General features: G+C 41.9%; 1 protein-coding gene across 2 annotated transcripts in view; it reads right to left on the bottom strand.

Annotated features, from left to right (window-relative positions):
• Positions 1 to 25713, bottom strand: part of stim2b (stromal interaction molecule 2b) — a 134778-nt gene that overhangs the window by 21543 nt on the left and 87522 nt on the right. For both annotated transcript variants that reach the window (XM_072566062.1, XM_072566146.1), the window contains 4 exons: positions 23859 to 23970; positions 17932 to 18047; positions 11555 to 11732; positions 10522 to 10699 (listed from right to left, as the gene is read on the bottom strand). In XM_072566062.1, the coding sequence (XP_072422163.1) occupies positions 10522 to 10699; positions 11555 to 11732; positions 17932 to 18047; positions 23859 to 23970 (584 nt within the window). The remainder of the gene's footprint in view (positions 1 to 10521; positions 10700 to 11554; positions 11733 to 17931; positions 18048 to 23858; positions 23971 to 25713) is intronic.

Genomic DNA, 25713 nt, shown 5'->3' with positions numbered 1-25713 from the left:
GGTGACAAGAACTACACAGAAAATAACATTAGCTGGATCACAGCTAGAGTATGTACAGCTCTATCATACTCTGCTTACTCTTGTATTCAGTTCCTTGTATGTTATGTGCAAATATCCCACATGCCTTCTCAACCCCTTATCTATCCATCCTGCTGTCTTCACGGACACCAAGTTGGCTCTGATGGTCTGTACTCCCAAGGGTCCAACCATGCAATGTGCATTGCCTTGTCTTGTTAGACTTCCAAAACACATCACCTCATAACTTTCAGGATTAGACTTCATTTGCCTCTGTTCAGCCCAACTAACCAGCACATTATTTCATTCCGTCATCTAAGGTCAAACCAAGGGAAGTGGGTGAAGTCCTTAAGGAGTACTTCACATCAGCATTCACCAGAGAGAAGGACATGGGCGCTGGTAAGATTAGGGAGGGGTACTTCCATAGTTTAGGACATGTTGATATTAAGGGGGTGGGATTCAAAACCATTATGATAGATAAGTCCTCAGGACCTGATGGAACCTAGCCCTGGATACTGAAGGAGGCAAGGGAGGAGAATGCTGGGGCTTTTGTATTCTCTTTAGCCAAGGTGACATCTCGGATAATTGAGATTAACCAGTTCCTTTGTTCAAGGGCAACAGGGATAATCCAGGAAATCATCGGGGAAGATTCTTAGGAACAGGATTTATTTGAATTTAGAAAAGAAAGGACTTATTAAGGATAATCAGCATACCTTTTTGTAGAGGGAGCTCTTGTCTCAAGTTTTACTGAGTTTTTTTGACCAAGTGACAAAGATGACTGATGAGGGTAGGGCAGGGGACGTTGTCTACATTGACATTATTTCACAAGGTCCCTCATGCTAGGTTGGTCCAGAAGATTAAGTCGCATGGAGGCGTTGTGAGTTGGTAAGTTGGATAAAAAATTGGTTTGGTCATAAAAGGGAGAAGGTAGCAGTGAGAGGGGTGTAATCAGGGATATTCTGCAAAGATCAGTGCTGGGATCTCATATGTTTGTAAATGATTTGGATGAAAATGTAAGTGGTCTGATTACAAAGTGTGCAGATGACACATTTGGTGTTGTGGAGATTAAGGATGATTGTCAAAGGATGCATCAGGATATAAATCAGTTGGAAAGTTGAGTGGAAAAATAGCAGCTGGAGTTTAATCCAGACAAGTGAGAGGTAATGCATTTTGGGAGGTCAAATGCAAGAGGAAAATACACAATAAATAGCAAGACCACGAGGAGCACTGATATACAGAGGGAATGTGGAGTGCAAGTCAATAGCTTCCTGAAAGTCGTACCACAAGTGGATAAAGTGGTAAAGGAGGTGTACGGCAACCTTGCCTTCAACAGTTGGGTCAACTCTGGAAAGTCATGTTGCAGCTATGTAAAACTTCAGTTAGGCCACATTTGGAGTACTGTGTGCAGGTCTGGCCATGACACTATAGGAAGGATGTGGAGGCTTTGGTGAAGGTTAGAAGAGGTTTACTAGGATGTTAGCTGGACTGGAGTATATTTGCTACAAATAGTTGGACAAACTGGACTGTTTCCATTACAGCAACAGCAACGAAAGTCGAGGGGCAACCGGATAGAAGCATATAAAATGATGAGCGTCAAGGTTAGGGTGAGTATTCAAAGTCTTTTTCAAATTCCACACATATAGCCTTATTTGTATGCTAACAGTGATATCACATTCCGATGCTTTACTCAACACCCTCAATTCATCTGCCCTATGCACAAGCCTCCTTGCTTTAAAATAAATGCCATCTGTTATGAAGACGTGGGTGTACCTTTAAGAGAATTAAAAGCAGCAGAACTACCAGACACAACACCAAGTGTTCTCAATAAAGTAACAATGTAACACTTGAATAACTCAATTAGCTCATTACCTGGAGACAAAAACAAATTCGAATTCAGCCAATCAATTTAAATTATGCCTCAAAACACTAATCCAGTTTGAATCGAGTACATTGACAATCTTAAATGCCAATGACACAATCCGATGCGCTGGGATAGAAGACCGGAGGAAAATTGAACAGTTGGGAGGAGAACTGCCAAGATCTAGCATGTAACAGACTGCTTGAAAAACATCTCTCTTTAAAGTACCTTTTTGATCAGTAACTTGCAACACAGAAATTCCTAACAAGGAGAAAAGAAGACACAGGAAGATCTGCAGACAAGAACATCCAGCTACCTGGTTTTGAGATAAGAAGTGTTGTTTTGTAAATCTTCATTGGGAGTTTTATTGGACTAGTATTACAGAAGGGAAGGTAAAAGGTAGGTTAGAGAAAGAAATTGTAAATAGTGGTTAGTTAATTATTCTCTGTTATACATTAAAAAATAAAGTTGTTAATTTTTACTTTGCATAGTTCTTGGTCACTCGAACGTTTACAGATTACTGCACGGGATAAATCATTTCTGTGTTGCTAGCTTTTATTAAGCAGGAGAGTTTACCCTGTCATAAGACATCCAATTTTGTCACGCTTCCTTATGCCTTCACTTGACTATTTTGCTCTATGGCTCAGTGGTTAGCACTGCTGCCTCACAGCACCAGGGTCCCTGGTTCAATTCCCACCTCAGGTGACTGTCTGTGTGGAGTTTGCCCATTCTCCCCGTGTGTGCGTGGGTTTCCTCTGGGTGCTCCGGTTTCCTCCCACAGTCCAAAGATGTGCAGGTCAGGTGAACTGGCCATGCTAAATTGCCCATAGCATTAGGTGTGTTAGTCAGAGGGAAATGGGTCTGGGTGGGTTACTCTTCGGAGTGTCGGTGCGGACTGGTTGGACCGAAGGGCCAGTTTCCACACTGTAGGGAATATAATCTAATCTACTTTCTCAACTAACTCATTTTTCTCTTCTATACATCCCTGTGCATCACCCTTTACTGTACCTCCACATCCAACCCCAAGCCAAATTAGTTTAAAAACACACCAAATGCATAAACAAACCACCCCATTAAGGATGTTGGTCGCATTCCAAGTCAGATGATTCGCAAATTTCTTTTTGGGAACAAAATCTGACATTCTTACTTGGTCTGGCACATGTGACGCCAGACCACAGCAGTTCACTCTTAACTGCCCTCTGAGTGGTTAGTGATGGATAATAAATGCCCAGTGACCCCCATGCCAAACTAAAATAACTCAAATTCCCTAACCTTTACCCACCTACACCTTTACCTTGCATTCCATTTTTCACAGGCTCCTTAGAATCTACCTTATTGACCAAATCTTTCACCATCTCACTTAACATCTCAAATGGCTCAGTAATCATCGGTGATTTTAATTTTCATTTGAATTGAACCAGTCAAACTCTCGGAAGTAGTGTTGAAGATAAGTCAATAGAGGGTATTTGGGACAGATTTTAAAAGTGTTCATTCTCGTGCCAACCAGGGATCAGGCTATTTTAGACCAGATAATGTGCAATGATGCAGAATTAATTAATATTCCTACAGTAAAAACATACTTTCAAGAAGTGATCATAACATGGTAAAATTTTGTTTTCAGATAAGCGTGAGAAAGAGGCATTATGTAAACTTAAATACAGGCAATCAGAAGGATGACAACAGATTTGCCGAAGGTAATTGAAAAACAGTGGCAGGCTATTTAAGAAGTTGTCCATAACTGTTAGTAAAGACAGTCCATATTGAAAGCAAGACAGACAATAAAAAGGAAGCAGCATCCATGGCTGATTAAGGATTTTAAAAGACAACACTGTACAGTAACATCACAAATGGTTTTATCACTAACAGGATGCTGTTGTCAAGCCAAAAAGACATGTGTCCATTACACAAATGACTAACATGGTATATGAATTTCAATGCTGCTGTGATGCTGAGCTATGTAGTGTCTAAATCTCAAAGACTTGCAAATTGTATCAAACAACATATCCCTACTGCTGGGATAAAAGGATTTGGAGGTGCTGGTGCTGGACTGGGGTGGACACAGTTAAAAATCACACAACACCAGGTTATAGTTCAACAGGTTTATTTAGAAGCACTAGCTTTCAGGGCACTGCCTCTTCATCAGGTGGTTGTGGAAAATGATCATACGACACAGAATTTATAGCAAAAGTGTGACAGTGTAACAGAGTTGTAATGATATATTAAACAACTTTAGTTAAAAATCACAACACCAGGTTATAGTTCTTAAACAAATTTAGAATGGGATATGGTGGTTTAGGTTCTTTAATACGTAAATCCCAGAAATAGCAGAGGCCTCGAACAGGTATTTTGTTACTGTTGTCTTGTGTCTATTGTCATTGCACAAGATGAGAAAAAGATTCATTTTCATGATGAAAAGCTGTTACTAGCAGAGTGTCGTGGGGATCAGTGCTGAGGCCTTAACTGTATAAAATCAATACCAATCACTAGAAAGAAGGGACCAAAAGCCTGGTTTCTAAATTTGGTGATGAGAGGAGAGTTGGACAGTCAGTTGCAAAGAGGACAAATAGCCTTAAAAAAAAAGAGAATAGAAAACAAATGGAATATGATATGGGAAAAATGTGAACTTGTCCATTTTGTTGAGAGGAAGCGGCATTTTATATGAATGGAGAGAGACTGTAGAATTCGGACTGCAGACTGGTGAATCGGAGTGTCCAAGTACATCAATTGACAAGTTAGTGCGCAGGTGCAGCAGAAAGAGATGAGGAAGGCAAATTGAGTAATGGTGATTATTGCAAGAGAAATGGAGGAGTACAAAAGCCAAGAAATTTTGCTGCACCTTATTACAGAACTTAATTAGATCACCTATGATGTACTGTGTTTGGTTTTGGTCTCTTTACCTAAGGAAGGATCAACTGCAACAGAAGTTCAGAGAATGTTCACTCAACTGATTCCTGGTATGAAAGAGTTATCCAATCAGAAAAAGTTGCGCAGTTTTGACCGGAACCCATCAATATTTAGAATAAGAGATCATCTTATTTAATAACACAAAGTTCTGAGCGTATTTGACAGGGTGATTGCCAACAGGGTGTTTCCACTTGTGCAGTAACTTACAACTAGGGAACACAGCTTACAACAAAGATAAGCAGCACTTTCTCTCTCCCTCTCTCTCTCAGAATCATTGATCTGTAGAATTCTCTTTCACAGAGAATTGCGGAGGCTGTGTCTTTGAATATATTTGAGGCTGAATGATTTCTGATTGGCATGGGAGATGAATAGAAAAGTGCAGTTGACATCACAATCACGTCGACCATCATCCTAACGAAAGGCAGGACAAGCTTCAGAAGGACGTGGTAGAATTCCCAATTCCTCTGTTCTTGGGTCATACTTTGTTTTATAATGGTCCTGTCAACAGCTTACATTAAAAATGCTATGTAACCACGTTAGCACCGTTGTGGGTTTTTGGAGATTTTAAAAACAGGGGAGGATGGAAAAACAGAGGGATTTAAAGAGAGTTCCATGGAATGGCCTTGGCATCTGAAAGTAGACTTGCCATTAGCAAGGAAAACAAAGGGCTGGCACACAGAAGCTGGAGTCAAAAAAACTAGAACTCAGTGGGGAAGGAGCTTGGAGAACTGCAAGTAGTACAGAAAACCCCCAAAAAACATTATACACAAGACAATGCAACCTTTACAAACCTAGTTCAGCTAAACCAACTGAGTAAATGGAACAGAACATTATTAGGCATCAGTTTTAGTTAAATGATCCTGACCGGCAGAATTCATTGATACACTGAATGAAAATCAGATACAGTATTTATATTTACCTGTGTTGGTATTCTGAAGATGCATTTAAACGTCATGCACATGAAATAAAATAAGCTTTTTTTGTAAATTTTCTACATAACGTCCAAACTATATCCTAGACGAATGCTGAAGTAAACTTACTACACATTTTAATTAATTGGCACGATGCACATTTTGACGACTGGAAAGCACTACTTTTTTGCTGCATTAAAATTACAACAGACCTACAAGGATTGTAATGTTTTTCTGTGCTACTACTTCTGAACATATGATTAAAGCCAAACAACGTGCATCACAGATTTAGTAAACACCACCTATTTAGGTCACCTTGACACAACTCTCCAGAAGATTTTACCTCAATGTACATTTTAGCATTTCAGCCATATTCACAGTATTATGAACTTCAAGGCAGCTTCAGACACAACACTCCAGGGTGGAAGTGGGAAATGAACAAGATTAGGAACCCACTGCAGGGGCACTTGACGTGCAGTGGCAATATCCCTACCTCTAGCCCAGGAGACCCATGTTCAAATCCCACCTGCTCCAGTGGAGTGTCATAACATCTTTGAACAGATTGATCAGCAAGTATCAATTCTCAGCTGGTCAAAGCCAGAGGATGCCCACAGTGTGGTACGAGATCCTGCTCAGTCTTATTAGGGGTCCTGTGGCACGGTGATTGTGTCCCTACCTCTGACTCAGAAGGTCCAGGTTCAAGTCCCACCAGCTCCAGAGGTGTGTCATAACATCTCTGACAGGTTGATTAAGGATGTCTAGAACCCATTACTTAACTCCGTTTCAGGCAGGACCAGAACCTGACTCGATAACCAGCACAGGGAGGCTCTCAGCTGAGCAGGGGGCATCATTAGCTGAAAATGTGTTGCTGGAAAAGCGCAGGTTAGGCAGTAGCCAAGGAGCAGGAGAATCGACGTTTCGGGCATGAGCCCTTCTTCAGGAATGAAGAAAGTGTGTCCAGCCGGCTAAGATAAAAGGTAGGGAGGAGGGACTTGGGGGAGGGGCGTTGGAAATGCGATAGGTGGAAGGAGGTTAAGGTGAGGGTGATAGGCCGGAGTGGGGGTGGGTCAGAGAGGTCAGGAAGAAGATTGCAGGTTAGGAAGGTGGTGCTGAGTTCGAGGGTTGGGACTGAGACAAGGTGGGGGGAGGGGAATGAGGAAACTGGAGAAATCTGAGTTCATCCCTTGTGGTTGGAGGGTTCCTAGGCGGAAGATGAGGTGCTCTTCCTCCAGCCGTCGTGTTGCTATGGTCTGGCAATGCAGTCGTCCAAGGACCTGCATGTCCTTGGTGGAGTGGGAGGGGGGGTTGAAGTGTTGAGCCACGGGGTGGTTGGGTTGGTTGGTCCGGTTATCCCAGAGGTGTTCTCTGAAACGTTCCGCAAGTAGGTGGCCTGTCTCCCCAATATAGAGGAGGCCACATCGGGTGCAGCGGATGCAATAAATGATGTGTGTGGAGGTGCAGGTGAATTTGTGGCAGATATGGAAGGATCCCTTGGGGCCTTGGAGGGAAGTAAGGGCGGGGAGGTGTGGGCGCAAGTTTTGCATTTCTTGCGGTTACAGGGGAAGGTGCTGGGAATGGAGGTTGGGTAGGTGGGGGGGGTGTGGACCTGATGAGGAAGTCACAGAGGGAATGATCTTTTCGGAACGCTGATAGGGGAGGGGAGGGAAATATATCCCTGGTTGTGGGGTCCGTTTGGAGGTGGCGGAAATGACGACGGATGATATGATGTATATCTCTGGGACACCCGGACCAACCAACCCAACCACCCCATGGCTCAACACTTCAACTTCCCCGCCCACTCCACCAAGGACATGCAGGTCCTTGGACTCCTCCATCGCCAGACCATAGCAACACGACGGCTGGAGGAAGAGCGCCTCATCTTCCGCCTAGGAACCCTCCAGCCACATGGGATGAAGTCAGATTTCTCCAGTTTCCTCATTTCCCCTCCCCCCCCCACCTTGTCTCAGTCCCAACCCTCGAACTCAGCACCACCTTCCTAACCTGCAATCTTCATCCTGACCTCTCCGCCCCCACCCCCACTCCGGCCTATCACCCTCACCTTAACCTCCTTCCACCTATCGCATTTCCAACGCCCCTCCCCCAAGTCCCTCCTCCCTAACTTTTACCTTAGTCTGCTTGGCACACTTTCCTCATTCCTGAAGAAGGGCTTATGCCCGAAACGTCGATTCTCCTGCTCCTTGGATGCTGCCTGACCTGCTGCGCTTTTCCAGCAACACATTTTCAGCTCTGATCTCCAGCATCTGCAGTCCTCACTTTCTCCTAGGGGGAATCATTAGACCTGTACTAATCTGTGTATGATCGAGAGGCTGGACTCAAGGTTGGTGGTATGGCTGTTGAGTGCAACATTATAGTCATATAAAAATATTGTCACTACAAGCAGAGGTCCCCCATCTACAAGATAGAAGTCAAAATTGTGATGGAATACATTCCAATTGGCTGGATGGATACAGCTCCAAAACACTTAAAATGCCCAGCACTCTCCAGAACAAAGCAGGCTGCTTATTTGCATCCCCTCGATCATCAATAACATTCGCTCCATTCACTACCTTGCACACTGACAGCAGTATATACCAACTGCAATATCGGCTGCAGCAGTTCCCCAGGCTCCATTCACCCACAACCTCCACCAAATAGAAGGACAAAGGCAGCAGTTGCACAGCAAAACCACCAGCTGCCGATTCCCCTTCAAGCGGCATACCAATGCGGACTTAGTACTTGACTGTTCGGTCAACATTCCGGACTCCCTTCCTACCAGCACTGTGGGTATCCCTACATCACAAGGACTGCAGTGGTTCAAGGCAGCAACTAACTCACCATCTTCTCAAGAGCAATTAGGGATGGGTATTAATGCTGGTCCAGCCAATGACATCCACATCTCACGAAGGAAAAAACAAAGTAGAGGAGTGTGGGGGGGGGGGGGGGGGGGGGGGGGGGAATATTAAACATGAAGCAGACAACAATGACATCAACAGGAAAAGAGAACAAAAACACAAAGGTGGAATTCAAGAGGGAAGGGGCCAGGGTGGAACATGAATACTGGTTTAAACCAGTTGGAACAATTGATCAGAGTTGGTGCTATAACTTTTGTACAAAAGTAAATCTTAACATCCCTAAAATGTTATGTAATTTAATTGGTATTCCTGGCTGAATTCCCAGGGTGTTCTCTGAGCCCTATGCAATGCCAAAAAGTTCTCCATCAACATTATAAATCTTTGACCACTATATTATAAATTAGTTTCCTGGTGCTGGAAATGATGCTATTCAATTCACTTATTCTGTAGTAATCTATAATTAGTTCTTCTTTTCATGTATAACCAATGTTTCACAATTGAGACAAAGTGAATCACTCGTGGAGTTCAATAAATTTAACAAACAACAGAAAACATTCCCTGTGCTTCATGCCACGTACAGCATTATGAAGAAGTTAACAGTGAAAAACTACTATCTTTACACTCACAATGACAATAGGTTTAACTCATCATTGCTTGCCTGGAGAACTGATTGCAGCTTGTTTCTCCAATAATATGATCCCAGGAAATTTCTATTATCCAGAATACTAGTTTCAAAATACTATTCCTATTGAGTACTTTACATAATATTTCCCACTTGGGACTATCACTGGAAACTTGGCTTGAGAACTCATTCAGCCCACAAACACAGAGAACAAAATGCTGTCAGTCCTGTAACAAGGGAAAGTCCTACACACGGGGTCACTTCCATCTTCACAGCCTGAGCAGCTTCCTGATGAAGCAGACTGGTCACCTCTGTAAAAAATACTAGTTTGCAACATGGTACCGATGGGGTTAAAATTGGGAGAAATTCTATTTGCTAGTTAAGAACCCTCAGGTCAAGTGATTACAGTCAGAATATTCACGTGTGAAATTAGGAGATATTTCTTCACATAAAAGGCAGCAAAATCTGGAATGTCCATTTAAAAGCAACTGATGCTAGATCAATTGCTAGTTTTAAAACTAAGATGCATTGATATTTTTAACCGAAATAGAGTAAAGGGATATGGGACAAAGGCAGGTACTCAGAGTTAGACTGTAGTTCAGGGATGATCACAATGAATGGTAGCAGACTCAGTGCTTATGGAGCATATTCTTGATCCTATGCATGGAAATTATACTTGGAGGCGAATTACTTCTCATAGAGCAACAACGTTTGGGGTGTTTGAAAATTACTCTCTGCTTCCAGGGATGTTAACCTCCCTCATCTGACTGCTAATAACTCTGTTGGAGGCAATGGAGGTGTACAGTGAAAAATGAAGAATATAGCATTTTGTAACAAATTGTGTTGCGCGTATTTGATAATTTCCAAGAAAACTGTCAAGGTCACTTCCAGCCTCAGTTTTTTGAAAAAAAGGTGAGCTTGCTTTTAAGGGCTCAGCAACAAAAAAGTCGAAAAAAATTGACATGTATTTTCATAACCTCAAGATGTCCCAAAGCAATTTTCCTCACTTAGTATCAAAAACAAATGACTGCCTCGGCTTTGTGCTCAATCCTCTGGAGTGGGAACTTGAACAAACAACCATCTGACTCAGAGACATGGGTCTGATCACTGAGCTACGTTGACAGAAGATTCTAACGTGATAATATCAACACAATTTGTTGTTCCAACAATAACTTACACCATGCATTTGTAGACTACATCTATTAAGTGTTTCATTTACCTGATTTCAATTCTACATTTTTTTTTCTGCTGAGCACTGAAAAGCAAGCTCAATAGTTTTCATTTAAAAACGGAGGCTGAAAGCAAACTTGATAATTTGTACATACTCAAGGTCTGAAATTTTTTAAAAAAACCTTGCACCTGTACAAGCTCCTCTTCTGCATATTTGAGCCGGCTGAGCTCAGTCTCAGAACCCTCACGTAGCTCCCTCAGACGTTGTGCCTCCCGCTTGGCATCATTAATCTCTGTTTTCATTTTTTGTTCTAAATTTTGCTTTTCTACTTCAACAGTTCGATTTTCTTCTTGAGCTTTTTGAAGTCTTCGTTAGGGTAAGAAAAGTGAAAAACAAAATGTCTCAAACATGTATATTAACAGCTGCTACTCACAAATGACATTTTCAGTGAAGGATTCTATTTTTCAGTGAGGTACAGTGAAAATTCGAGATCATGAACGGGGCTGACTTTAGCAGAGTCAGTTCACTGAATCATTATAAAAGTTTAATTTAATGCTGAATTACCAACACAATGTTGCCATAAATTCCACCATGGGAAAATAACGCAACAGCGGGAAGTAGATAGTATCTGCAAGGTGCCTGAACATTACTCTGAAAGCAATATATTCTCCAAATTAAAGCAAAGTTTCATTAGGAAGAACCTAATTGGAAATAGCAGCTTTAACTGGAAATCAAACACTGCTTTTTAAGTCCACAGTTGAAACACTGCAGTAGAATTCATGCTGACCTAATTCTGGTCTTAGCTATTGCAAGTTAGCATTTAGCGCTTTAACGCTTGGCCATTACATGATGTTGAACATGTCTGGTTAAACTAATGCTCAAAGATGGCACCAGCTATTAAGATAACCATAGTGCAATAGAATTTTAAATCATTCTTAAAACATAACGGACTTTCAAAGTGACGCAGCAAAAAAATGACATGGAAATAGGAACACTTGGTTATTAAAATGTATTTTAAGAACCTTTGCCAGGAATCAAATCAGAGAATTAAAGGAATGTATCTCTTCACATGATTTAAGACTTGTATCTTAAAGGTTTAAAGTGTAACAGGGAAGATCATTGCTTTCTCTGAAGAAACAGTCCATTCATTTGGACTTGTCTTTGAGGAATCAATTTTGATTATTTAGCCCAGACTTTTCCCCACCTTTTTTCTGATCTCACCTTGCTTGAAATTCCATCAGGCTTTCCTCAGCTCTATGCAGACTGTCTAGTTCCTTCATCATATTTGCAATATGTTCTTTAGAGTTTCTGTTTTGTGTGTATGCAAACCAACAGCCACCAATACCAACAACCATGGAAACTGCAAGAATAAAATCCTTCAACCAGTTGTGGCGCGGACCTGGAAAGAATAAAGCAACATTATGGCCAAAGTCAATGAGTTATTAAGCATTTAGAATGCCAGTTCTAAATGAATTAGCCATAATAATGAAATAAAATGGCTGCTTCACTTTCTCCATTTATTTTTCAAGCCATTATACGTTATGCGTGTTAACTTTAGTTATGAAATGTTCTCCATAGTTATCAGGAACATAAAAATATAGATAAATACAAAAATCTAATATTACAAGAGGAAACCACGTACAATAGAGATTGACTGCATGACCTCCCTCCTGTTCTAATTGCATAGTTTTCCCTTGTAGTAAACTATTTGGAGTATAATTACAATGTCAGCCTTGAATATAACTATCAATAAACTATAAATAACTATATAGTTTGTAAATGTTGATTTGCTTGTAAGTGAACATTCAGGTCAAAAGTAAGAAAAGGCAATTTTCCAATTCTGTGATTGGAGTGAGAAACAGCTGCCACTAAAAGTGTATTTTTGCTTATTTGGTTTGCAAAGTAGGCATCAGGCCAGCAATTATTGCTCAATTACCAAATGACTCTGAAAAGCTGACAGCAGGTGATCTATTTGGACCACTCTACATAGAGTTGTGGTGTATCGGAGCAGTTTAATATTCTTTTCAGAGGACATTTCAGCATCTCCCTTCAAGGTCATAACAGATCAGAAGGGTTTGTGGCATTTCATGGCAACTCCTTGATAGCAGCTTTCATTTTAAATGCAGTTTAACAAAAAACAAACTTTAAGTGATCAAACTGTCATGGTGAAGCTAGAACTCATTCATGGATTGATCATCTAGGCTTCAGTACCAGAACAACATTACAGCAACAAAAACAGAAACAGCTGGAAAAGCTCAGCAGGGCTGGCAGCATTTCTGAAGAGAAATCTGCGTTAACATTTCGGGTCCAATGACTTATTTAGAAGTGATAGCAGCTAGGGAAAAGGTGGCTCTTATGCTGAAGATAGGGTGGGCGGGCAGGGGGAAAGACGTAAATGACAGGTGGAGATACAGCCCAAAGAGAAAGGAGAACAGTTGGACAGACAAAAGTGTGAATAATGATCAATCTAGGAGAATGAATAGCTATTAGTGTATAATTAGTGGCTAACAATAAGTTTGTGTAATAGCAGACTCTGAAAACAAGGCCCGGTGTATAGGGGTTGGGGTAAGGGCATGGGAGGTGTCTCAGGCTCTGAAATTGTTGAACTCAATATTGAGTCAGAAGGCGGAAAATGAGGTGCTGTTCTCCCAGCTTGCACTGAGCTTCACTAAAGCACTGCAGCGACCCGGAGACAGAGATGTTGGCCAGGGAACAGGGTAGTACATTACTCTTGATAATGGAAATTCAGACTCACTGTGCACCATTTTCTGCTCAATTAAAATAGTGGGCTAGATCTATCTGTGGCAATGAGTTTGGCAAAGTCCATCCTGAATTTAGCTCCCTAGTACACTGATCTCATTTTTTTTTCCACTTTTTAATTAGAATACTCTGCAATAACAATGGCAATCAAAAGTGCCACTGAGAGATTTCTCTGCAATTTGACAAACAGGGTGGGATCCTAAAGTTGCAAAGCTAGCTGCTATGGACAGCAGAAACATGGCACAAATCAAACAACACCACTCTCACCAGGTCAATGTCTTCGCAGTGAAACCGTTTACTTCCCCAAAGTTGTTTAAAAGGACAGAAATTCAAAACCCCTTCTGCGTGCTGAGTCTGTATCTAGCCCGAGATCTTGTTTGATCCAATACCCCAGATGGCAGCAGAACAGGAACCTTGTCCACTCCATCCGGTCCTTTTCCTTTTAATCTCTGGCAATTCTTTTTTTCTTTCTCTTCTGTCTCTTTCCTCTTCTGCCAGCGGGCCTAAGGTGGGAGGGGTACGGTGACTCGGGGGGCCCGGAGCGGAATGGGTACGGTGATTCGGGGATCCAGAGCGGGGCAGGGGCCTGGAGCGGAGTGAGGACAGTCAGTAGAGGGCCCAGAGTGGATTAGGGACATCGGCCAGAGGACCCGGAGTGGTGCGATGATGGTGACTCGGGGGCCTAGAGCGGGATGGGGTACGGTGACTTGGGGCGGGGGAAAGCAGGATGGGATATGGTGACTCAGGGGTCCAGAGCGGGATAGGTACGGTGACCCGGGGGCCTAGAGTGGAGAATGGCTCTGCGCCCCCGAGAACCAAAGCACGTGGAAACCCTTCGAGAAAGGCTGTATTGTCTATTTTGTTTTATTTCTTATTTTCCCATGTATATCTGCTATGTAGTGTAACTCTTTTCTGTATTTTCTCTTTTTATTGTATGTAAGGTTTGTACCAATGCACTTTGTACCCAAGATTGGCAACATTGTACACTTTCCACTGCACTCCTATTTGAATGTAACTTGAACACGTGACAATAAACCTAATTCTCATTGTAAATTCTGTTTAGCCGTGCAAGTCACAGTTTTATTTCGAACTTCTACATCACACTGCTGCCACTGCAAGGGTATTTCTTTTCTGTCAGAGCAGTAGCGGCGTGAAAGCTGGTAATAACCAGCATCATTTGTTTTCAGTAGAGGTGGGAGCTATGAAAACTATTTAGCAACTCTCTTTGGTTAAAATCATGCGTAGTGCATACTGGATTGTTTGAAATGATTCCTAGTTGTGCATGGCTCTGCAAGAGGAACAATGAATCTGAACAATGAGGTACAACAGCAAGGATTGAAGGAGCTTCTGCCGAAAAAATGGAGCTCCCTGCTTGGTTCACAAGAATGATCATTAACTCTGGGCGAGTTGGTTAAAGCTTTTTAGGCAATTACTTTCTTTGTGGGTGGCACGGTGGCACAGTGGTTAGCACTGCTGTCTCACAGCGCCTGAGACCTGGGTTCAATTCCCGCCTCAGGCGACTGACTGTGTGGAGTTTGCACGTTCTCCCAGTGTCTGCGTGGGTTTCCTCCGGGTGCTCCGGTTTCCTCCCACAGTCCAAAGATGTGCAGGCCAGGTGAATTGGCCATGCTAAATTGCCCATAGTGTTAGGTAAGGGGTAAATGTAGATGTAGATGTAGGGGTATGGGTGGGTTACGCTTCGGCGGGGCGGTGTGGACTTGTTGGGCCGAAGGGCCTGTTTCCACACTGTAAGTAATCTAATCTAAAAATCTAAAGTAATCTAAACTTTCTTCTCGCTCCTGGTCACCCAGATTTAATAGCATGCCATGGGTAAAAATGCCTTTTGGTTTGTTTGTTGCACCAGAGAATGTGTCATGGAAATCGATTTTTCCAAAGTGAGTCATACATTGATGCTTGCAGTCAAGGCCAAGTTTGCAGGGGGGAAAGAAACCTCAGAAACTTCCGGAAAGAGTTTAGATTCCAATACCATTTGAGAGGCGAGTGAATTAGATTTCGTGACTGTGGTCACTGCAAATAGGTGGAAGAACAAACTAACAATGCCACAAGGATTACTATTATCAATTCTCCTGCTAACAATGGCAGACAAAACAAAAAAAAACAAAGAAAGTCTTCTTGGAAAACGGCGTAACATTAACAGCAATAAGTCATGTTTCAAGATTTTCTTCTGTCTAGTTCAATATCTGAGCTTAAAATTCAGTACTCCTTAGCTAAAGATGACAGGGATGGTCAGGCAAGTGACTCAGTAAATAAGACTTTAAAAAATATTGTTGCAGTAGAATTAGCAGTATTGCAATTTATGGCTGAAGATTTATGTTACCCTGATTGGGCCAAAAGGATCTATTTTATCTCAGCAGTCTGCAGTAGCCAGGATCGAACAGGCAAAATCAATCTATCACACAACACAGCCAGAATTGAAGTGAACAACAATCTTTCTTGGTTTTACAGTTTAAACATATCCACCTCCAAGTTTCAGCAATTTTTGAAGCAGCTCAATTTTTGGAAGAAAGAATGCAAGTTCGGAGTCCCAACATCAAATGGTCATATTGAAACCACTGCAGATATTTCTGATTTTATGCAGCTCTCACTTGTATCTCATGTTTTCTGAATGGTTTCTTCTGGATTTAAATTGAAGACTTTAAGCAGTTTCCATTCTCTCATACTTGCACTCTCAAATTTACATCTGAGAGATCACTATTCATGACAGAATACTTGGAACTAAAATATCAGAATAGGGTAATAAATTTGTTTGGTACGTCATAATTGCACACAGCACTTGATATCAACTACAAGATGTCCAATAACATTACTAATAGAGAAATATTTCAAACTCTGCTCACTGCAGAAATATATTTTTTAAAGAATATATCAACACATATATATCTTTTTGTCAAAAACTTGCAAGCTTTCTGGTGTTTAACCTCACAATGGCCTGTCCAGATGATTTCTTCTCCTATGCAAGAAAAGCACTGTAATAACTCTGCACAATCAGTGCAACATTTTAAGGTTTGGGCTACAATTACTAAATGAACTCAGTTTCAAAATGTTACAGCAAGACTTGCTCAGGGACAAAATTATTGTCTATATACATTTTAAAAATATTCAACAATAAACACGATTATAAGAAGTTAATTAAATAGAAATTAGTGATTTTGTCACTAAGAAAATATTGTGGTAGACTCATCATTTCCAGAACAAATATTTAAACCAAATTGAAGTTCAGAAGAAGGTCACTGGACCCTTAACTCTGCTTTCTCTCTACAGATGCTACCACAACTGCTGAGCTTTTCCAACAATTTTAGTTTTATTTTGGATTTCCAGCATCTGCAGTTATTTGGTTTTTCGACATTAATATGTTCAGCTTACACAGTTCAGTTTTTGCCAAGAGGATACAACACTGCTGTTTATATTTGTTTTTCCTGATTAGTGAAAATGGTTCAAAGCTGTGTACAGTTATGAAGTTTAGAACGGTTTCTTGTTCAGCTTCATTGTAGATCAATTTTGCACATTAACAGCATCCCTTTACAAATGTTGTCAGTTCATAAAAAACTGTGTGCTCTAATTACTTTAAAGGAAAATTATAACAGTTCTGATCAACTCAGATTTTAGTATCAAGGCACAGTACTCTTATCAACTGTTGTATGATGTTTGCCACTGCAGGTGAGTAAGCTAGTCAAAACCATTCAATTTGTATTTCATTAGGGATTCAACACTGCTGCTTTCATGGCTCATTTTCAAAGATCTTCCGGAAGAAGTCCAGAAGATCTGTAGGATAGATTCCCTGTTCGACTAAGATAATTCATGCTCCACAAAAGATGTGTAGCAACAGCGCCACCTAATGGAGAAACAATTATTTAACATAACCATTTGATGTTCGTTTTCAGCCTAAGGATGCCATGATGTTTTTGTTTAGGTTAGATTACTTAGTGTGGAAACAGGCCCTTCGGCCCAACAAGTCCACACCAACCCTCCGAAGAGCAACCCACCCAGACCCATTCCCCTACATTTACCCCTTCACCTAACACTATGGGCAATTTAGAATGGCCAGTTCACCTAACCTGCACATTTTTGAACTGTGGGAGGGGATTAGATTGGATTCCCTACAGTGTGGAAACAGGACCTTCAGCCACACCGAGCCCCCGAAGAGTAACCCACCCAGTCCCATTTCCCTCTGACTAATTCACCTAACACTATGGGCAATTTAGTATGGCCAATTCACCTGACCTGCACATCTTTGGACTGTGGGAGGAAACCAGAGCACTCAGAGGAAACTCATGCAGACATGGAGAGAATGTGCAAACTCCACATAGACAGTCACCCGAGGCTGGAATTGAACCTGGGACCCTGGTGCTGTGAGGAAGCAGTGCTAACCAGTGAGCCACCGTGCCGACCATGTTACATAATTAAGACTATTACTGGGCGATCAAGTGTGAGGTAAAATTTAGCAATAGCCAGGATCTATTCCATGAATTCTCAAAACATAAGGCTATCATGATGAGTGCAGCAAACCTCCCCAATGAACAGAATAGGAACTGGTTTAGTACACTGAGCTAATTGACAGCTAATGGGAGCAGTAAAAAAATGACAATTCACCTCAGCTCAGTTGAGTTATAAATGAGATGGAAACACAAAGATCCCCCTTCTGGCCACTACATGTCAATTCACATAAACATCAGCTTGCAGCTTTAGATGGCAGGTTGCTAATTAGTTGCAAAGCTAATTTTAGAGATGCGGTGGAGGATGCAGGAATCTCTATTATGTACATGTAAAAAGCTACATAACACATTTAAACTAAACAAGCAACCCAAATAGACACCCACGTATCGGAGCTCCAAATAACACAGCATCCAATGCCTTGAGTTGTAGCTTTTGTCTGTGACTCCGGTCAGTGATTTTCAAATTTGAGACCATAAAAGGAATCTCATTCACAGCCAACCTGTAAACCAAACACTGAGTTTAGAAATATCAAGACTGAAATAACATCGTTATCTTGCTATTTCACAAACTATTTTCTGTTCTTAATATGAGTCAAGTTTTGCTGGAGTCCGATTCTACTGACATGACCAGCCCGCCAGTCACCAAGCTTTCACAAACACAAACTAAAACAGACTGTCCATTAGGAGACATTGGGTGAGACATAGAGCTTGTTAATAATCATTTTTGGGGAGTGTGCCAGCTTTCAAAGCTTCAAACTGATGACTGGCATATTGCACTGCATACCATATTGGTGGAGACATTAGTAACCATGCAGTGATCCTCCATCAGGACTATAATGAGCAAGCAGAGCATGACATCAAATCAATTTGAAACACTGATCGGAGCTAGTGATGAGATTTTGCTCCAGCTAAAGTTCTCTCTCGATATTGCACAATTGAATAAACCCATTCAGACTTGGAATACAACATGATTTATACAATGAATGGAGGCCACACAGAACAGGGTAAACATGGAAGAGGGAGGATGAGGGGACAGTGATCTCAGCATATTAATGCCACTCATGGTGTTCAGGGAGCAATTCCCCAACTTGAATCTTTGAGGAAAAGTGCACAAATCCTCTTCACTGAACTCTGCCACCAACTGCAGCTGCCAAGTGGGGCATGGCCCGTATTGCCTAAGGCTCTGAAGGTTACGGTTTTAGTCACATTTGAGTCTGGTTTTTAGGCTGCAGCTTGACGCGTTTATAACATGTCACAGATGCTCATTCACTGCAGTATCAATGCAGTTGCATTTTGGTTTCTCTCACTACAACCTAATACACAGCTCCAGCACATGATGGCACTACAGTTGCAAGCTTCTCTGTACTCCAGTGTGCCACTGTCTTCATGCACCTTACTTTGCAACATCTATATCAAATCTGTCAAGGGCAGGAATAAAAAAGAATTCAAGGGTTCCACAATCACCATCCTGCATAGGTAACCAGCATTTCCACCAGGTAATACCTGATACTTTAGCAGAAGTTTTGACACCTTCATTTTGCAGCACTGATTGAGAGAGTGGTATTTGAACTAGTACGGTAAACCAAAACATGGTCCCTGGGCCACAAGTGCTATCCACCGATGCTGCCACACGAATTGGCAAATGGCATGCATGCTGTACCATTTCGCCTTCATGACAGAATAGTTTTAGCCATCTGTATAATAGGTATGTGGCTATTTTGCCAGCTCGATGACGATGACAAGGAACTTGACCAACAGGAGAACAAGGAGGAAGAGTGACTTTCATGACCACCTAGACAGCTCCCCACTAAGAATTCATCTGCTGTGGTAACAGCAAGCTCATTCCATGGCAGAGTTTGCATACCTCAGTGTTTCAGTCACTGATCATCACACTGCTCTACTTGGCCATGATGCAAAAATACTTGCCAACACAAGAGGCATTTCAACTAATTGTATACATGAAATCATCCCATACTGCTTACAAAGGTCAACTTATCACCCCTGTGTGATCCTTTAGTGCCCGTTTTCCACGTAGCTTGCCCTGGTAATCCAGTAGATGCAGCATAGCTGCTGGAAGGCTGCTGGACTTCAGAAGAGGAGTTACACATGGTGTTGGAAGGTGATCTAAAGTAGTTCAGGGTCTAGATGGTCAGGTTGCACCTGGTTGGTGCTGGACCCCTCCAAGCTCCCTCGCATGGCTTCTCAAAGCTACAAACATCTTGTTGTACACAGTCACCAGTATTTGAGATTTTAACCTTCTTCAGTGAAACTGCAGATGCTTAGACATTATAGGCAAGTAAGAGACAGAGGCATGATAAATCAGGGTCTGAAACCAGTGGAGGTTGGAAGGATAGGACCTTTGAAGATATATTAATTGATCTGAATCTTGGCAGTTACCTTCACAGCTATTCAATAACACTGGATTTTGAAGACCTGCCTGGAGGGTCTCCTGGTCCCTTGCAGCATCAGAAAGGCCCATCTCACATAATATCTGTTATTTTTCACTGTTTGACAGAGCAATTCCATTCCTGCACGACTGACTGCAGCTGCTTGAACACCAGCACACCACCCCTTTCAGTTATGGAGGCTGGTTCTAATTGTGCTCAGAATTTATGCTGTTGGCTGTAAATAATGAACAGTTACTGGCTTCAGGCAGCACAAAAGGGGCTGATTCACAGTAGACCATGAATTCATCCAGAGGCCTTCTGGCTTCTGGGACTCTGAAGGATGCCATTACAAAAAAATTAAAGTAAGGAGTAGAATCAGAAAGGAAATCATCTCTGGATTACCATCTGAACAAAGAGCAAATTGACACAGGGTCAACAAGATTAAAGAGGTAAATGAATGGCTCAGAGATTGGTGTGGGAGAAAGGAGTTTGAATTCATGGGACATTGACACCTGTACTGGGGAAGGAGGGAACTATTCTGATGGGACAGGCTTCACCTGAATCACGCTGGCACCAGAGTTCTGGTGAATCAGATAACTAGGGCTGGATAGGACTTTAAATTAAACAGTGGAGGGGTGGATTCGGTCACATGGAAAAGTATAGAAACATTTCAGGTGGGGGGGTTCAGCAGAGGTTACTGAAGATTCAAGAACAAGTAGTAGGACAGGCAGTATGGAATGGCAGGAATCTAACCTCAGGCACAACAGATATGGGACAATCATGAGAAGGTGTAAGACTCAGAGGACTAAGGGTGTTGTATTTAAATGCATGCAGTATATGAAACAAAGTAAATTAACAGGAATGACTTGTTGGCACCCCAAAGACTTAGCTGCATATCTGGAAACTAAATATCCAAGGATATGAATCCTAATAAAAGGACAGGCAAATGGGCAGAGGGGACAGGATTGTCTTGTTAGTAAGAAATGAAATTGTATCATCAATAGCAAGAAATGATATAGAGTCGGAAGGTGTAGAACCTGCGTGGGTAGAGTTGAGGAACCACAAAAGAAAGACGATTCTGATGGGAGTTAAGTACAGGCCTCCCAGCAGTAGTCAGGATGCGAGGAAGAAAATAAATCAGGGAGATAGAAAACACATGTAAGAAAGGCACTATTAAAATAATAATGGCGACTTCAATATTCAGGTGGACTGGGAACATCAAGTTGGTAGCAAATCTCAAGAAAAGGAATTTGTGGAATGTCTACAAGATGGTCTTTTAGAGCAGTTTGTGGTAAAGCCCACTGGAGAACAGGCAATTCTGGATTTGGTGATGCGTAATGAGGTAGATTTGATGAAGGAACTGAAGATGAGGGAACCTCTTGGGGCAGTGACCATAATATGATGGAATTCACCCTGCAGTTTGAGAGGGAGAAGCTAGAATCGGATATAATGGTTTTACAATTGAGTAAAGCTAACTACAAAGACATGAGGGAGGAGCTGGCCAGGATTGACTGGAAGGGGAGCCAGTACAGCAGCAATGACAGGGGTTTCTGGGTAATTCAGGAGGTGCAGCAGAAATTCATCCCAAGGAAGAAACAACATACCAAAGGTCAACAAGGTAACCATGGCTGACAGGGGAAGTCAGGGACAATATAAAAGCAAAATAAAAAGCATACAATGTGGTGAAGGTTAGTGGGGAGCCAGAGGATTGGAAAGCCTTTAAACGCCAGCAGAACATGACTAAAAAGTTAACTAAAGGTAATCAATACTCAAAAAAGAGACCTTTTCTATCAGACAGAACACATGTGGGGGATTGGGAATATTGTTCCTGTAAAATGCTAAACACAAACACAGATTGGATGGCCTGAACAGCCCATTTTGGTTTTCCTTACAATCATTCATGAGATGTGGGCCAGTGTTTATTACCCATCCCTCGTTACCCTTGAGAAGGTGATGGGTGATCAGCCTTTTAAACTGCTGCTGTGCACTTGTGGATTAACCCACAATGACTTAGGGAAGGGATTCCAGGATTCTGACCCAGAAACAGTGATATATTTCCAAGTCAGGACGGTGAGTGGCTTTGAGGGGAGCTTGAAGCATTTGGTGTTCCCATGTATCTGCTACTCTTACCTTTCTAGATGAAAGTGGTCGTGAGTTTGGAAGGTGCTGTCTAAGAATCATTGATTAATTTCTACAGTGCATCTTGCAGGTCATACACACTGCTGCTACTGAATGCCAGTATTAGAAGGAATAAATGTTTGTGAATGTGGTGCCAATCAAAAGGGCTACTTTGTCCTGGATACTGTCAAGTTTCTTTGAAGGTTGTTGTAGCTGTATCCATGAGCAAAGCAGGGAGTATTGCATCACAGGGAGAAAGTGAGGACTGCAGATGCTGAAGATCAGAGCTGAAAATGTGTTGCTGGAAAAGCGCAGCAGGTCAGGCAGCATCCAAGGAACAAGAGAATCGACGTTTCAGGCATAAGCCCTTCTTCAGGATGCTGCCTGACCTGCTGCACTTTTCCAGCAACCCATTTTCAGCAGTATTCCATCACACTCCTGACTTGTGACTTGTAGACGCTGGACAGGCTTTGGAGAGACAGGAGGTGGGTTACTCGCCGTAGTATTCCTAGCCTCTGACCAGCTCTTGTAGCAACTGTGTTTATGTGGTGAGTCCAGTTAAGTTTCTGGTCAATGATTACTCCAACGATATTGACAGTATTCAGTGATGGTGCCAACACTGAATATCAAGGGGCAATAGTTTGATTGTCTCTTAACTGGAGATGGTAATTGCAAGACATTTGTGTGACATGTATGTTAATTATCACTTATTAGCCCAAGCCTAGATATTGTCCAGATCTTGCTACATTTGAAAATGCAGCATCTGAGGAATCACGAATGGAGCTGAACATTGTGCAGTTATCTGCGATCATCCCCGCTTCTGTCCATCTGCTGAAGGGATGTTCATTGATGAAGCAGCTGAAAATGGTTGAGCCGAAGGAACTTCTGCAGAGGAGTCCTGCAGCTGAGATGACTGACCTCCAACCACTATCATGTGCCAAATATGACTCCAGCTGGTGAAGAGTGCGCCTCCAATACCCACTGACTCCAGTTTTGCTAGGGCTCCTCAATGTCACACCCACTCAAATGTGAACTTGATGTCAAGGGCTGTCACTCTGACCTCACCTCTGGAATGGAGCTCTTTCATCCTTATTTGGAGTAAGGTTTGTAATTTAATACATTTTAATGAAGACAATTAGATTAGATTACCTACAGTATAGAAACATACCCTTCGGCCCAACAAGTCCACACTGACCCCCCCCTCCCCCCCAAAAGAGTAACCCATTCAGACACATTCCCCAACCCTATATTTATCTCTGAATAGTGCACCTAACACTACGGGCAATTTAGCATGGCCAATTCACCTGACCTGCACATCTTTGGATTGTGGGAGGAAACCAGAGCACCCGGAGAAAACCCACGCAGACACGGGGAGAATGTGCAAACTCCCACAGACAGTCACCGGAGGCTGGAATCGAACCCGGGGCCCTGGTGCTGTTGAGGTAGTAATGCTAACCACTGAGCCACCGTTTTTTTTCTTAAAGTTCTTGAGTCAAGCCTCACAAGCAATAAATGAGGAACTAACTTGAGTGCAAGATAACTTCACGTCACCTTTACTTTCAAGGTCAGAAGTCAAACAACAGCAGGTTATAATCCAACAGGTTTATTTCAGTTGATGAACGAGCAGCACTCTGAAAGCTTGTGATTTTAAATAAACCGATTGGAGTATAAGCTGGTGTCATGTGACTTCTGACCTCATCTACCCCAGTCCAACACCAATATCCCCACATTTAGTTTCAAGCACATTCTCAGCACACTCACAGAAACCAAAAACCCCAACTGTGAACTGTTTCTCTCAAAACTAACCTGGGAAGGCCAACTCCTCGAATGTTGTTTTCTTGGAAAACCTTGGCATATTGTGGCAACTCCACAAAATTAACTAACCAGTCTGTCGTTTCATCCACTGTCCAATTGTATACTGCAAGAAAATAAAGAGACATAATTAATGATAAAGCAAGTTTAACTGCACCAGACAATAGGATAAAGACCAATCTGTCCAAACAGCCACCTGATAATCCTCAATAGAGTTTTTATAAATTGCTGAAACAATTTTGTTTTTCAAATTATGAAAGCTGTTAGAAAACATTTTTTCTGGTATATCTTTTCAAGACTTAATGAACGTGTTATTCAGTAAAACAGAGGAAAAAATATGCATTCAGGACTTACGGTTGTAAAATCACCTGTGATGACACATTCCAAAACAAAGAGGAACTACACTTTTCTCATTTTCCATATTTGGCATCATACATGCAGACACTGACTTCCATCTTCCAACCATGTAGCATTTTAACCATGTATCAATATCGAGAGAGATTATTCTGGTTAGCTCAGTTAACTAAAAGACTGGTTCGCAATACAGAGAGGTGCCAACAGTGTGGGTTCAATTCAGCTGAGATTACCGTAAAGGTCTGTCCTTCTCAACCACTTTTCCTCGCCCTATGCATGGTGACCCTCAGGTTAAATCACTATGAGTTATCGCCCTCTCGAATAAGAGAGCAACTCTATAGTCTGATAAAACTATAGGGTCTTTTATCTTTATTCCCGACTGAGTCGTATTAATTTTTTTTCCCGCCCAAGTCTTTTCTTCAAGACAGAGAATATTCAACACCTCTCAGAAATTACATAAGGTTAGCTTTTTAAAAAGGAGCACTGAAAAACCATTCTTCTAAAACTGCCATCCTTACCTGGTCTGGCCTCCATGAGATTCCAGAACCACAGCAAAGTGATTGACTCTTAACTGCCCTCTGGGCAATTAGAGATGGACAATAAAAGCTAGCTTAGACCATATCATGTGAATGAATTTTTAAAAAAGACCTCGATATATGAGTTGGTAAGGACGCAATGGTTATTCTAATGCCGAGTAGTTGCCTTATGTCCACTGCCTAGAGACTGACACAATGAATTACTAGCCTCTACAAATGCTCAGGGTCAAGAGGCACCGCCCACCAGGCTGCTACCTCATTCGGATGGCGTATGGACCAGGAGACGAAGTGGCAGATGTAGTGGTAGGTTCCCATATACTTCAGCTAGACAGCATTGTGTTGCCCTCACAACTTTAATGAGATTAACACATCTGAGCCAACTGTCTTATTTGTCATGTCATTAAAAGTGAACCATCCTCAACTGTCACACCATATGTTTTTGTCTAAATACCCATTATATATCAAATCTAAACTGCTGCTTCTCAACAAACTTATTAAATGGTCTGAAAATTTCTTGGTCAATTGTCTACATTAGGTAATCATGGTCCCAAACCATGAAATCTTAACACGGCAGAATTCCAAAGCTACAATCCCCTACTTTCATTTCTATGGCTACTCCAGTTAAGCTTCAGGTCAACAGTAAATTTATAGGATGCTGATTTTTCTTTACTGGTTAAAGAGATGTGGGCAGCACCCAGGCCACCATTTGTTACTAACCTTAACTGCCTTAGACAAAGTTGATGGTGAGCTACCTTACTGAACTTCTGCTATCCATGGGGTGTAGGAACACCCACAATGCTGTTAGGGTGCTCCATAATTTTGACCCAAACACAGTGAAGGAAGAGTGACATTCGAGTCAGGATGGTGTTTGACCCAGAGGGGAACTTTCAGATGGTGATGTTCCTATTCGTCTGCCGTTTGCAAGATGCCGTCAGAGAACCTTTGATAAGTCACTTCAA

This window comes from Chiloscyllium punctatum, chromosome 1, assembly GCF_047496795.1.
Source record: "Chiloscyllium punctatum isolate Juve2018m chromosome 1, sChiPun1.3, whole genome shotgun sequence".
NCBI classification, from domain to species: domain Eukaryota; kingdom Metazoa; phylum Chordata; class Chondrichthyes; order Orectolobiformes; family Hemiscylliidae; genus Chiloscyllium; species Chiloscyllium punctatum.
This window is presented reverse-complemented; position numbering and strand designations above follow the sequence as displayed.